This window comes from Prionailurus viverrinus, chromosome A2 (genome assembly GCF_022837055.1).
Source record: "Prionailurus viverrinus isolate Anna chromosome A2, UM_Priviv_1.0, whole genome shotgun sequence".
In the NCBI taxonomy this organism is placed as follows: Eukaryota; Metazoa; Chordata; class Mammalia; order Carnivora; family Felidae; genus Prionailurus; species Prionailurus viverrinus.
In genome coordinates, this window is record NC_062562.1 from 4,502,854 (window position 1) to 4,517,526 (window position 14,673).

Consider the following 14,673-nt stretch of genomic DNA (forward strand, 5'->3'; position numbering starts at 1 on the left):
AACAAACAAACAAAAATATTTTGTAATAAAATCTCCTTAATTAATGTAAAAAAAAAAATTCTTCCCCGTCTTTTCTCTCGGGCATTTTCTCCATTTGTTAGGGCTTTCTGGCCCCTGGTAGGCACTCAATAAACACTGGGTGAGGTCTCATAGCTTAGTGGTTACCAACAGCTCTGAGGTTAAAAGTTGTTTGCTTCCTACTAGTTGTGGGACCCAGGGCAAGTCCCTTGCTTCCGTTTCTCATCTCTAAATCAGGGCTAGTAAGCTATGCCCACCTCCTAGGGTCATTATGAATACCATGACATGTCAAAGACTCACATTGTGTGGAATGCTCTCGTCTTTTTTTTTTAAGTTTTTTTTTAATGTTTTTATTTTTGAGACAGAGAGAGAGAGAGCATAAGCAGGGGAGGGGCAGAGAGAGGGGGGAGCCACAGAAGCGGAAGCGGGCTCCAGGCTCTGAGCTGTCAGCACAGAGCCCGGTGTGGGGCTCGAACTCACGGAGTGTGATACCATGACCTGAGCTGAAGTAGGGCGCTCAACCGACTGAGCCACCCAGGCGCCCCTGGAGTGTTCTTGTCTTTTATGTCACAATTTATTTAGGTTGATACAGTTCCTCACAAAATTAAGCACAGAATTACCATAGACCCAAGCAGTTGCATTTCTGGGCATGTACCTGAAAGGGTCGAGAGCAGGGACCCGAACACATATCTGTACATCCACGTTCACGGCCGCGTTATCCACAATGGCCAACAAGTGGAAGCCATCCTGGTGTCCGTCGATGGATGAATGGGCAAACAGGAAGAGGAATGAATATCCATACGATGCACTATTATCACTCGGCCTTTTGTCAAAAAGGGAATTCTAACACCTGCTACGATGTGGACGGACCTCGAAGGCCTTATGCTCAGTGAAATAAGTCAGACACAAAAGAAACACATACCGTAAGATCCCACTCACAGGAGGTCCCCAGGTCCTGAGAGGAGTTCCATCCACAGAGACAGAAGGTAGATAGATGGTGAGAGCCGAGAGGGTGGTGCAGGGGCAGGGGAGTCCGTGTTTCATGGGGACAGTTTGGGGAGATGGAAGGTTCTGGAGACAGATGGTGGGGGCGGCTGCTCAACACTGAATGTACTTAATGCCACTGAACTGTATATTGAAAAACGGTCAAGATGGCCAATTTAATGTGTTTATTTTACCATACAAAAAAAAAGAGAGACTTAAGAACAGCGCCTAGCACTGAGTGAACGTGCCGCACTTATTAAATCACGGAAATCTGAGTCATCGAAACAGCATCACTGGACTGCGTGACCCCCCAAGGGAACAGTGTCGGGTTAGTCTTGTTCCCCGGTACGTGCCTCTGGCCTGGCCGATCACAGGGGCTCAGGAAAGATCTGATCTCTGGACTACTTGGAACCCGCCAGGGTGCCTCATTACTTCACCTGGCCCACCTGAAGCCCCCACCCACTCTCTGCCCCCCTCCCCCATGCCCACACTGCCCAAATGGATTCAGCACCCCCGAGGTCTGTGTGAATGGCCCCTGGAGTGTGTGGCCCCACCAGATCCCCCCCCCCCCCACACTGTCCCACTGGTGGCCTTGGCCCACGCTGCTCCCTGGCTCACTCCAACTCTATAGGAACGGCTCCCTGTGGCTCAGGGCTCTTCTGGAAGGCCTCTCTGGGTTTGCTCAGCCCTCCAGGCAAGGTGGCCAAAGCCTGAAATTGGGAGAGACTAGACCCCCTTCTCTGGTGGCTCTTCTAGGGGTCAAGGGTATAAGGGGCCTCATGCCAGAGGGTGAAGCTTCTATAACAGCCCCCTGCCCTCACCTGAGGGGCCACAGTGAGTCCCGTGGCTAGTGCAGGGATGGGCTGGGGGGGGGGGGGATAGCCACACTTCCTATATAGTGGGAAATGGTCCTCAGGCCAGCTCTACCCACAGGGACCAGGGGAGAAGCTGGATCCTGGGGAGAGGCAGAGAACTCCGGGCTACCTACCTCCCTCCCAGTGGGAGGACTCCTCACCAGAGTCCTCCCACTGGGCCCTCCTTAAAGGTCAGTCTGGGATGGGGAGAGCTAGGGTGGCTCTGGTACCACCAACGTTCCCCAGAGCAGCCCCTCTCGCCTGTCCTTGCGGGGACCCCAGGTGATGCGGTAGCCGTGGACAGCAGGGATGAACAACCCCAAGGCTGCGAATGGGGGGCAGTGGACACGGCTCACGACCCCCACCCCCTCCCGCCAGGAGGCACCCTTGGATCCTGGGCCGGGAAATTTAATACCCCCCCTCACCCCCGCCCCCGCCCAGCCACAGGGGCAGCTTAGAGAGGATCCGATCCTCTCCCCCCCACCCCCGCCCCCCCCCCCCCCAGGCCAAGGCCCCTGGGGTCAGCTCGTGGGCCTCCGCATTGTCCCGAGCAGAGCCTCAACCTGGTCTTCTAGCTCCCTGGGGGGCCGGGCCAGGGTGAGGCAGCCCGCAGCAGGGCGTGGGCAGCGAGGAGGACCCAGGTGTGGCCGCCTGGCGGAGAGAAAGAAGACAAAGGCGCAGCGGCAGGTTTCTGTACAGGAAGTCGGAGTATACATTTTAGTAACGGGCTGAAGAAATGAGGCATCCGGGGCAACAGTGCAGGGGCCACAGGGAGAATAAGAGATCGAGAGCTGGGGTTTGGCGTAAATCTTACAAAGTGTATAAAGAATCTGTGTTTCTCTACAATAACAAAAAACCAAAGGCTACAAGAGCGGTTGTATATACAAAACACGGAGATATTGCTTCACTTGCAAACAGGTTCCGGACCAGACGGGAGACAAGACAGAGGGGGGCACAGGGAAGGGCCGGAGAGCGCGCCGCGTGCAAAAGGGGGGGGGGGGAGGGGGGGGGTCTTCTCCCAGCATAAATCTACAGGCGGGAGCTGGAGTCGCGCACGCACGGGAGAGGTCGAAGGCGTGTGCCGGTGCGTGTGCCGGTGCTGGCTGTGCGTGGGGGGACAGGGGTGCCGAGAGCCGAGAGTGTCCGCCTGCCCCGGCCCCCTGGCGCCTTGCTCTTCGAGCATCAGCCCGGAAGGGGGTTCCGGATGGGGACCGCGGACCAGCTGGGCCAACTGGCCACAGAGGGCGGGAGGCAATCGCTCCCTGGAGTCTGCCGTGGAAAACCGGAGAAGCCCGCTCGGTGCGCCCATCCTCCTGGCCCATGCGCCCCGCCCCGCCGAGATGCACACGGAGGCCCCAGAAGAAACCGGGGCTTCCGGCTTTCCTCGAGCGAGCGGGCCGGCAGGTGCCGCCCACTCCTGTTCTTCCGGGGCCCGGCCGGCCAGCCATGCGGAGCTCGATGGGAGGGCAGGAGCCAGTCACGGAGGGGGCGGAGAGGGGAGGGCAGGGAGGACGGCGGGGGGAGGGGCGGGCGGAGGACGAGGACGTGCACGCACGCGCGGGGCGGCGCGGGGCGGTCACAGGTTCTGGCAGCACTGCAGCTTGGTGGGTTTCTGTCCGTCGGTGGTGGGCGGCACGCTGATGTCCACCACGTTGTTGCCGGGGGACTCGTCGTGGGCAGCGCGGTCTGCAATCTGCTTCTGCGACACGATGCGGTAGATCTCTGCGGTGGGGGGTGGGGGGGGGAGTGGGGGGAGCAGGGGGTGAGCGCGCTGCGCGCCCCGCCCCCCTGCAGGGCTCATCTAGACCTCGCGCCTTGCCCCCCCCCCCCAGGCTGAACCCACAGCCCCACTGTGCCCCCCCCCCCCGTCAGGTCAAGGGGAACCGTGGCAGGGGGTGGGCTCCTGGAGGTTTCCACCCTCACCCAGTGCTGGCTGTGTGCTCAGCAAGGCAAGACCGTATCTGGTCACATATAGCCCTCACCCCCGCCCGGCCTCTTATCCTGTAAGATCAGAGCTCCCCCCCATCCCCCCCAGAATAAACTCTCAGAAGTCCGAGGGCCCTGCGCCCCTGATGCCGCCTGCTCCGCAGCTGCCCAAGCTGGCTGTTCTCTGGTGAAGCCAGGGAGGGCCCCCCTGGAGAAGCTGGGTGGAAGGAGGGTCTCTATGTCCTGAGTGACAGCAGGGCCGCGATCTGGCCTGAGCCCATGGAGCACGCCATGTCTGTTCTCAGTCCAGACCCACTCACAGGTTTAAAGAATAAAGCTCCAGAGGTTATGTTCCGGAGCCTGCAACCCCAGTGGCCGGTGCTCCCGTCACGCCCGCCCTCCCCAGGCACGCGGGGGGCCACCATGGCTTCAGCCAGGCCCTGTGACCACCTGTGAGGATGTTCTTGAAAGCTTCCTCTACGTTGGTGGAATCCAAGGCTGAGGTCTCAATGAAGGACAAGTTGTTCTTTTCTGGAACAAAAAGAATAATGCCCAGGTGAGCGGGGAGGTGGTGGAGGGTGCTGTCCTGCGCCCTCTCGGGGACCCTGCTTGCCTGGCCCAGGAAAAAGAAGGGTTGGGGTCAAAGAGAGAGGACCGAGATGCCCACGCATCAGGAAGGGGAAGCTGGCACTGAGGCCGTGGGCACAGACAGGGAAGATGGCAGGGGCCGGGGTGGGGGTGCTGCCTGACTTCCAGATGCTTCTCCGATGCCTCAGTCGCATGCCTTTCGCATGTGGCCCGTGGGGGAAGCCCCGGCAGCCCCCAGCCTCACCCGCTCCGGCCCAGCGTGACTCACCTGCAAAGGCTCGAGCCTCGTCAGTGGGCACGGCCCGCAGGTGGCGCAGGTCACTCTTGTTGCCCACCAGCATGATGACGATGTTGCTGTCGGCGTGGTCCCGCAGCTCCTTCAGCCAGCGCTCCACGTTCTCGTAGGTCAGGTGCTTGGCGATGTCATACACCAGCAGGGCACCCACCGCGCCACGGTAGTAGCTGTGGGGCAGGACGCGGGGCACGGGGCCCAAGCCTGAGCTGGCTGCCAGTTCCCTGCACCAGGCTCCGGGGGCGGCATTCCTCAGCCCACACACAGAGCAAGAGGCACAGGGCCCGCCCGAGGGGCAGCCGTGGTGGCCTCACGGGAGACGCTTGTATCCCGAGGTTCAGGCTCTACTCCCCAGGTTCAGCTGGGGAATACGGGACCAGAGGAAGTAGTCTGGGACCCAAAGTCAGAAGACACCCTTGGGGTCAGCCACAAAAGGGGAGAAGGAAAGGGCCACTGCTGGGCAAGAGCTCCAGCGCCCACCAAAGGCTCGGCCAGCCTGACCACCAAGGAGGCTGACGGACACACACCCATCCCGAGGGATTAAGGACATGAGAAGGTGACCAGCGGGGGGAGTCCGGAGGACGCAGCCGACTGACAGGGAAGTTCTGGGAAGAGGCAGCCCCAGTGGGTACTGGTGGCCGGGGAGCACCGGGAGCCGCGTGGGAGGACAGGACAGGTGTGGGACCAGGTGGGAGCTGAAGCGCAGAGGGAAGCTGAGGGAAGGCAGGCAGGGCTGGCGAGCGGCCACAGGGGCCCAAGCCGGTCCGGGGTAACAACTCTCATTGTGCATCCAGCTCCCAGCAAAACCGCAGGGCTTCACGGGACTCCGGGGGCCAGAGACACTGCAGGACATGCCTGCACCGGGGTCACAGAGTGGCCGAGACTGGGCACACGGGTCTTCCCGAGGATCCCCTAGCTCCTGGGGGTCTTGTCCCTCCACCGCGGGCCCCATGCCCTCAGAGATCCGCTCTCTCCTCCTCCGACGCGAGTCCTACCCATCCTTCTCCCCAGGGGCCCCCCCACCCACGGGTGCCTGCATCACCCCAGCCCTGTAGCTCACGCAGAGGTGATGGCACGGTAGCGCTCCTGGCCGGCGGTGTCCCAGATCTGCGCCTTGATGGTCTTGCCGTCCACCTGGATGCTGCGGGTGGCAAATTCCACGCCGATGGTGCTCTTGCTCTCCAGGTTGAACTCGTTGCGGGTGAAGCGTGATAGCAGGTTGCTCTTCCCCACGCCTGAGTCCCCAATGAGCACCACTTTGGGGGCAGGAGGGACACGGGTAAGACTCTGCAGGCCGGCGTCCCCGAGCCAAGGCCCACACACCACCCACGGCCACCTATAGAACAGTGGCGTCCCAGGTGCGGAGCCAACTTGGAAACCAACATCGGGGCGGTCGGAGCCCGAGGCACCGCGTTTCCCGGGGCAGAAGCAAACAGAGGCTCTGGGCTTCCAGAAGCACAGCCACTGCGGACAGCACGACACCCCTGCCATCTCTGGTCTCTTCAGAGCAGAGCTGCCTCAGCTGCGGTGTAGGGACCCAGACATTCTGGCAGGCAGGCAGGGTGGGGATCCCACTCAGAAACCCTGAACCTCCACGGCAGCCCGGAGGCCAAGAAAGCTCCAGGGCTGGGCAACCTTGGGCAAGTCACTTAACCTCTCTGGGCTGCCTTTTCTGCAAGAGGGGGACTCGAGGAGAAATGGCAGGATCAGAACTCCGCTAGCATCTAGCGTGCTAAGACAGGCAGGGGAGCGGTTATTACTACAGTTCCCCTAGGTTCTTACCTGCAGGGGTCTGTCTCTGGAGCTGTAAGTAACAGGAAATGGGAAGCCTCACCCCCGAGCCCACCCTCTGCTTCCTTCTGGAGAGCTGCTGCAAGCCAATCCACACTCGGGCCCCAGCACAGTCACAGCTGGCTCATGCGGAACAGGAATGTGCCCTCCGGATGCAGCTGGGAGGGGACAGAGCCTGCCACCCCCACGGCCCCAGCCAGCCCTTTCTGCAGACATCCAGAGCAAGAGTGGTCCTGAAGAGGGCAGAGCAGGCCCCTCCAGTCTCTGCCTTTATCCCTCTCTTTCCCAAGTTTCCTGCCCCAGCCATAGAAGCATTGCCTCTAGGACCAAGGCGCCCCAGGCTCTGTGACAGGGCCGCATGACATGGTCCAGGAGTCTGAGCCCAAGAGGCTGTCCTCAGACCCAGGTAGTCTCACGTCTGTGTGTGCACAGTGTATGTGCCGCACACGCACGCGCGGCTATACGTACAGCGTAGAAGAAACAGTACGTGGCTGTCTGGCTAGAGACCCCAGGCGGAAACTACACGTGGGGGCCTTGGGCTCTGGCACCCAAGGGTGGGTCTGTCCAGTGGAAAGTCACGGGGGCTGTAGGCTTGGTCACCCACAGCCCTAGTTAAAAGTTTTTCCTCGGTGGAAAGTTGTATATGTGCATGCCCAAATTCCCACGGCTTCTGACCGGCGTCACTGCCCCCACTCTGGTCCGCAACACACGCGTCCCTCCGCAGCCCTGGTGGTTACGCTCGTGCCAACAGGCTGTTTTCCTGGAGGCCACCAGAGGGCGCCTGTGAGCTGCCAAGCCAGGTCCCGCCCTCCTCTGCCCACAGCCTTCCAGGGCGCCCACCTCCCTGGGGTAAAAGTCCAAGTCCAGGCCCACCCACAGAGCCTTGCATGACCTGCCCCGTGCCCTCCCTGCCCTCCCCTCCTCCCTCTCGCCCACTCTGCTCCTGCCACACGGGCCTCCTCACCAGGACTAGGAGATATACAGGGGCACGTTGCACTTCGCCTGGACCATTCTTCCCCAGGTACCTGCCTGGTGTCTGCCCTCGTCTCCTCGGTGTGGTCCCTCTGAGGGCACTCGACCAAAGAGGCCTTCGCTGCCATCTGCTTAAAAGCCCACTCCCTGCCCCACCTGACTTCCTCCACAGCTCTCCCCACTCTCTCACACTGCAGCCTTCACTTATTTATTTAGTCTTTCCCACTGGGCTACAAGGGCAGGAACCTCTGCTGGGTCCCAGCCTGGTGCAGCGCCCAGCACGCAGGAAGCACCTGATCCATGCCTGCAGAATGAACCGATGCCAAGGCGGCCGGTGGAGCGTCCCAGCCTCCCGGCCCCCTGGAAGATGCCCAGGTTACCATCCTCAGGCCGCAGGTGAGGAGGCAGGCAAGGCACCCAGGACCCAGCACCCTCTCTCGGCCGGCTACTTTAGAGCCAAGAACACTGAGAGCAAGAAGAATGTTTAATGAGCCTGTACTGGGATGACTCGGTCGGTTAAGCGTTCGACTTCAGCTCAGGTCATGATCTCGCAGTCTGTGGGTTCGAGCCCCGCATGGGGCTCTGTGTTGACAGCTCAGAGCCTGGAGCCTACTTTGGATGCTGTGTCTCCCTCTCTCTCTCTGCCCCTCCCCTGTTCATGCTCTGTCTCTGTCACTCTCAAAAATGAATAAATGTTAAAAAAAAATTTTTTTTTAATGAGTCTGTACTAAGAAAGCCCTTGATAGACCCCCCTCACAAACATGTCTCATGTAACCTTTACGGGTTAGGAAGCGGGAGAATGCCAAGCCTAACGCGGGCTCACTCCTACCTCCCAACCATGCTCACCAGACAGTGACTTGCCCAGGTCCTCCTGGCTGGAAAGCTGTCCATCAGGATTTGAACCCATGTCTTCTGCATCCAGGGGTGAGCTCGGGGTGGGGGGGTGGGGAGGGGCTTCCTGACCCTTGGAATACATGGCAAACTCCTGCTCATCCTTCAAAACCCCTCAAGTCAGGCCTCTCCTCTCCCCTCAAACCACCATGTGGCCTGGCCCACGACACCTGTGATAACAGGGCCAGTGTTCTCTTGTGACACTGGGGGTGCCCAACAGAAGATGGCAAGCTGACTTCAGAGAAAGGTGGAAAGAGTGGGGACGGACATGGGCCCGTGGCTCTCAGCCATGCTGTGGGGCCCACCACCTACCCCCCCCCAAGCCCTCCCCTCCTTTCCACATGGCCAGGGGGACCTGGCCAAGGCTGGAGGGGTGTGCTCACAATTTTTATACCCTTAGGAATAGAACAGGAAATGACCAAGAGGGTGCCTTTTGGGCCCTGCCCTGTATCCCCATCCCTACCTGCTCCCTCCCTTCCCAGCCTTGGCACAACTATACAACTTCAGAGTCCCCTTGGCCCCACCCACTCTGCTGTGGCCTAGCCAACAAGCCCCTTAGCACCTCGGGCCAGGCTCAGCCCTAAAGGCTTTGTGACTGTGTTCTCAGGGCCACCCCTGGGACAAATGTTCGTATTATCATTCCCCCTCTACAGTTGGGGACACTCAACCCAGAGTGACAAAGTTCCTGGTCCAGGGTCCCCCAGTGAGAAAGCGGAGGCCAGAGCAGGATGAGAGCCACCAGCCACGGCCCAGATGAACGACGGGAAGGCCAGGCTGCTTGGACAGTCCCTGGCACACGGTGCCCAACGCAGAGAGGTGGCCGGTGGGGCAGTGGCCAGGCTGGCCCCTTGTGCAGGCTGGGAATGAGAACGGCATTGTCCAAGGCACAAGTGATCTACTGTCTTGGGGGAAATAAAGGGCCCTTGAGGACACAGCCCGTAGAATTTCCACAGAAGTTGGTGGCACCAATGGCCAGGGAAACTGCCTCCCTGGACATGCCATTTGGCTGGCAGAGCAGGCAAGCCCAGTTGGCAAAAACAAGGAGCTGGCACTTCTTAAGGCCCAGGGTCCGCTGACCTGCCCCACGATAGCACGGCACCCCTGGAGCCCGCACTCAGGACACTCATGGACTGAGTGGCCATTTGTGGGGATAGGGGAGCTGGCTCCCCTACTCCAGCAAGAACAGGACCCTGCCTCTCCTGCAGGAAGCCAGCCCTGACCATCCCAGGCCCCAGGGACTGGCGCTTGGGGGCAATCTTGCCACAGCCGTGTCCTGGGGCATCAGAGTAGACGACAGACAGGTGCCCAAAGCCAGGACACAGGGAAGGCTGCTCACCGGAGGAAGATGGTGAGCTTGGGTCCTTACCGGCCGGTCTGGTGGGGGCCCTGCCCGGGCTGGAGAGCCAGGAGGCTGCCTCGGAAGCACTCAGCAGGGGCGGGTGAGCACTGGGGCCTGGCCTGTTCCCTGGGTGCCGGCTGCAACTCTCTGCTCGACCCCTTTCCCAAAAGGACTTGAAGATGGTCCAGGGGTAGGCAAAGCCTGGAGGACAAGGTCCTGGGCTACCTCAGCAGCGTCCCACTTCAACCCACATCCTCACAGGCTAGGTGAGTGGCCAGGGGCTCTAGGAAGTCCTCGGCGGCCCTTGGGGACATAGCTGCTCCCACTGTGGACCCCGCAGCCTGGCCTACCAGAAGAGAGGTCAGAGGTGGCCCCCAGGGATTGATCTGCAGGCTGGGAAAATAGCCCCATGGCTGACAGGATAAAATGTTAGCAGGATAAACGTGCAGATCTATAATTAGGTACAAATAAACAACCTTACTCCCGCGGGAGGAGGGGAATGTGCAGTGAGGAAAACACCCAGGGGGATTCTATTGGCCTTGGTCTTGGAGGTCAAGGGAGCTAACGTGTGATGTGGCTGCCAACATAACCAAGGCGGTGGCAGGAGGGCTAAACAAGGGGCAGGCTGTGTCCCGGGTGAAAAGTGTGGCCTCTCCGTGCCAAGGGAAGGGCCAGAAGGTAACTAAAGCCCGGGGGAGGCTGACCACAGGGTTGGGGGCAGGAGGATCATTGCCCCCCCCCCCCCCCCCTGCTCCTGAACGGCCCACTCCGACCAGGAAGCAGGGCTGGCAAGCCTCGAGGTCAGAAAGTTGGCCCGTGTGGGGTGCCTGGGTGACTCAGTTGGTTAAGCATCTGACTCTTGGTTTTGGTTCAGGTCATGATCTCACGGTTCGTGAGTTCAAGCCCCTCGTTGGGCTCTGTGCAGATGGCATGGAGCCCGCTTGGGATTCTCTCTCTGCCCCTCCTTTGCTCATGCACACACTCTCTCTCTCTCTCTCTCTCAAAAAGAAGCAAAACATTTGATAAAAAACAAACAAACAAACAAAAAAGAAAGTTGGCCCCTGTCACCCCTTCTGGTACACTCTTACCTTGTGCACTTGTCTAATGCCCAGACCTGCCCCTCTGCAGGCCACAGGGGTCTTAGGAGGGTCCGGGGCGACAGTATATTCATGTTTCTGTCTCAGCTGTCTTGTCACTGGCAAGTGATGGGACAGTGGTGGCTTGCCTACCTGCTGGCTTCTTTTCCTTTCTTCTGTATGTGCCAGACCCACCCAGTTTCCTTTTCCCGTTTAAGTGAGTGAAAAACTGAGTGGATTTAAAGAGATACATGAAAAGACAATGAGGAGACCTCCAATAAGGCATCCGTGTGGATAGGTGGTCTCAGATGACCACAGTCTGGGAAGTACTGACCTTGTGGGTTAGACTTTCACTCCTAACTCTGCTTGGAAAGGTCAGCAGGGCACCTGCCAACTCAGGAAACGAGGCCAGTGGGGGAGGAAAGCAGGACAGGCAACCTCTCCACCCCCACCCCTGCCAATTGCCGCAGAAGTCAGATCTGTGTTTCCAGGAAGCAGACTCTGGAGATTGAGTCCCGGGAAGCGCACAGCCGCCCCACTGCCCCTGACCCAGTAACGGTGCTTCTGGGAACGTACTTCAAAGAAATAACCCAAAGGGCAAAAGATGACTGGGAAAAACACTGAGCTGAGTTATTTATAACAGCAAGTGCTTGAAAATAACAAGTGGGAAAGGACCATCAAAACCTGGCGGTGACTCCTGGGGAAACGCCCCCTGCCCTGGGGGTCCCCATCCAGGCGGGTGACCAGTCAGGACCTGGGGAGCAGTGGCCTCTGGGCACCAGCTGCAGCAGGATGGAGTCCGGTCCACCTGTCGCCAGTCCCCAAAGCCCTGATTGAGCTTCCCCGGCCCCTAACGTGAGACCCCAAGGCTCAGTCAGGCCTTGGACTCATGCTTGCTGACCACACAGCTTCACCTGCCAGTGATGTATCAGCCTGCACACAGCTCCTTGGGCCCACGGTGCTGTGTGCCAACTCTGGGCCTTTGCATGGGCCCTCCCCCAGCCCGGAAGCCTCTCACCACATGGATATCCCAGGTAGGGAGCGCTCCACCTGGCTCTCCACAGCCCCAAGATCCCCAGGCTCCCAGCCCCAACGTGTTAGAGGAGACCACAGACACAATGGTCAGCGACGGACACAGACTGCACTCCCAGGGATGTCCAGGCTTGCCCAACGAGGGGGAGATACCAACAGCTGGTTTGGGAGGCAGACCCTCAAGCGGCAGGCAGCAGGACAATGGTGTCTCACGGGGCCCCAGGGTAGCTATCAAGGGCAACCACTGTCGTCCAGGGAGCCCAGAACGGACAGCACAGGACCTGGCCAAAGCCCAGGTTGGCACCGTGAAGCCAGTGACTCTGAAATCAGTGCACAACGCCAGCGATGCGGATGGCGGGAGTCTTCCCAGCTGGGGCTGCAGGCTGAGGGAGCTAGGCCAGCAATGGCTGCCTGATCTGCCGAGGCCTCACTCGAGGCTCTAGAGCCCTCTGTCCCTTGGGCAGGGACGATCCTCCAGCAGGCTGGCGGAAAGCAGGCCTACCAGTGCGCATGTGTGGGGAGAGGTGGTCTGATAAGCTTATTAGTCCCATATATACTCCTTAGGTGGTAAAGCCCACAGCTGACCTGGATTCAAATCCTGCTCCAACACGTGTCCTCTCTCTCTGGGTCTCAGTTTCCAAGTCCACAGAGAGAGGCTGGAGAATATCGACGACTTCACAGGGCTGGGGTGAATTCATGCAACGAATTCATGAGCGGGAATGCTTGGGAAAGGGCGGGTACTTCGATAATTAAGAGTTCTGAGAGCTCAAAGATAATTGTTGCGGTTAACCAGCAAGCCTGGCACACACAGTCCCCCCGCCAGGCGCCCCTCCAAGCAATTCTGGGTCAGCACCCCACTCCAGGGTCCCCTACCACACACCTCAACCCCTACCATGCCGTCTCTTCCCGCCCCCAGACATGCTGCTACCAATCAGGGCTGGCTCCTCCCACTCCGCGAGAGCACCACCCCCACCTGCCCCGTCCCAGCCCACTTCTTGGGCACGCCCACCACGCCCTAGCCCCGCCTCTGGCGGCCCCGCCCCCGTCTCGAATGGAGCTTTCCACCCAGCCCGGCCCGCCAAACGCTGGGGAGGCCCGGCTCCCGGAGGCCCCGCCCCTAACGGCCTCTCCCACCGCTTCGGGCCCCACCCCCTCTCGGCCCCAGCCCCGCCTCGGCGCATCCAAGGCCTCTCTGGGCCGCCGGTCCGGTCCGCAAAGCTGACTGAGCCCAGACTTCCCTGGCCTTCCCGGTTGCCTGACTCGCCGGGCCCCAAGTCCCGGGCTCCGGCCTGGGCCCAACGGTCTGGAGCGCAGCCTCGGTCCGCCACCTCCCCGTCGTCCCCTCGCCCGTTTGTGTCCCACCGACCGCACCTTTGAATAGGTAGTCGTACTCGTCGTCCCGGGTCCCCATTGTCCTGGCGCTTCCGGCGGGATCGGCGACTCCGCAGCCCCACCACAAACACCCGACGGGGGCGGAGCCGGCGCCGCGCAGAGCGGCGGATGGATGACCAATAAGAGGCGGGTGGCGTAGCGACCGGCACCCAGGGCAACCAATTACAGGCGGAAGCAGAGCCTCAGGGGTGGGCGCTGCCTGGGATCCACCCCTCTCGCCCTCGGTCTCCTGGAGAAAGGCGGAAGGAATGCGGACCTTTTTGAAGTGACGGCCGCGTCAGCCTATCAGAGGTGGGCTCTGGAAGGCGGGGCGGAAGACTGTAAGAATGAAACAGATTGATGGAGCGAGTAACCAATGAGAGGCCTGATTCAGGAGGTCCCGGAGTACCAGAGGACCTGTCCGGGAAGGGAAATGGGTCTACGTCCAGGTGATGTTACGCTATTTAACGTCCCGATGACGTCATAGGTCAATACGCTCTGCTCTGCCTCCTCCGCCTTGGCAAATGACCGTTTCCGGGGGCCTCTGAGCTGGTGGGGGAGGGGGGATTTCCACCTAGTGTTTCCCTGTCCTCGCTTGGTTGGGTTCCCATCACTACGTTTCTGAGTCATTAAGATAACCCTCTACCTCAGTTTTCTCTGCTACATAACGGAAGGAACTCACCTCCTGGAATCTTTTGAGGATAACTAGATCAATTCCCTAAACACTCAGTAAATCAACCATCCACTTTCTGTCATTAAGTCTTTAACAGATATTTATGAAATCCTCCCTGGACGTCAGACTCCTCCAACATGATCTCCCCTTCTCTAAATCCTCGCCTTGTTTTATTTCGCCTCCTCGCCTCCCCACCCCGAGGGTTTATCACTACCTGACATTAGATGATGTATTTCGGGGGGAGGGGGGGTCTGGCGGGCCCAGTCGGTGGAGCCTATAACTCTTGATCTCAGGGTGGGGAGTTTGGGCCCCACGTTGGGCGTAGAGCTTATTAAAAAAAAAAAAAAAGAAATATATATATTTATATTTATATAAAAATAAATATATATAAATATATGTGTGTGTATATATATATATATATATATATATATATATATATATATTTCTTGATCCAGTAATCTCTTTAGTCCCCTGCCAGCAGAACATCAGCCCCATGAAGGCAAGGACTGTCTGTCACTGTGGGTGCTGTGTCCCCAGTGCTCAATGTATAGTTGATCAGTGATGAATAATATAACCAGAGAGCTCTGTGCTAGTTATTTTGTTATGACCATAATTGTAATTATTATAATTGCCTCCTAGCCCTCATCCCTGGATTGTCCAACAGGCATCTCAGACACTAATTTGGTCTCTTCTTCCAGGTCTACTCCTCCCCCCGTGACTGTGTTCTCCCCACACCACCCCCTACCTCGTGCTGCTCCAATGCCCATCTCACAGCCAAAGGTCATGAACTCCTCTCTCTCCTCCTCTCAGTCCCCTGCTTCTTCCTCCCCTCTTTTCTCTCAGTTGCGTTATTCTGTTCCTCTTCC

At 59.2% G+C, this 14,673-nt stretch overlaps 1 protein-coding gene across 1 annotated transcript; it reads right to left on the bottom strand.

Moving 5' to 3' along the window:
- Positions 1-2,544: 2,544 nt before the first annotated feature.
- On the bottom strand, positions 2,545-13,273 carry RAB11B (RAB11B, member RAS oncogene family). Its single transcript, XM_047849562.1, has 5 exons — positions 13,135-13,273; positions 5,723-5,918; positions 4,639-4,832; positions 4,233-4,313; positions 2,545-3,578 (listed from the first exon to the last, which is right to left on the bottom strand). Exons 1-5 carry the CDS (start codon positions 13,172-13,174, stop codon positions 3,433-3,435), a joined length of 657 nt encoding a protein of 218 aa, XP_047705518.1. The 5' UTR covers positions 13,175-13,273; the 3' UTR covers positions 2,545-3,432.
- Between the last annotated feature and the right edge of the window lie 1,400 nt (positions 13,274-14,673).

Bases quoted from the DNA above. Each gene is read 5' to 3' on its own strand.
- RAB11B (XM_047849562.1), bottom strand. From the start codon at position 13,174: ATGGGGACCCGGGACGACGAGTACGACTACCTATTCAAAG. The intron at 5,919-13,134 runs GTGCGGTCGGTG...CTGCCCCCAAAG, and splicing joins GTACGACTACCTATTCAAAG to TGGTGCTCATTGGGGACTCA. The intron at 4,833-5,722 runs GTGAGCTACAGG...CCTGCCCCACAG, and splicing joins TACCGTGCCATCACCTCTGC to CTACTACCGTGGCGCGGTGG.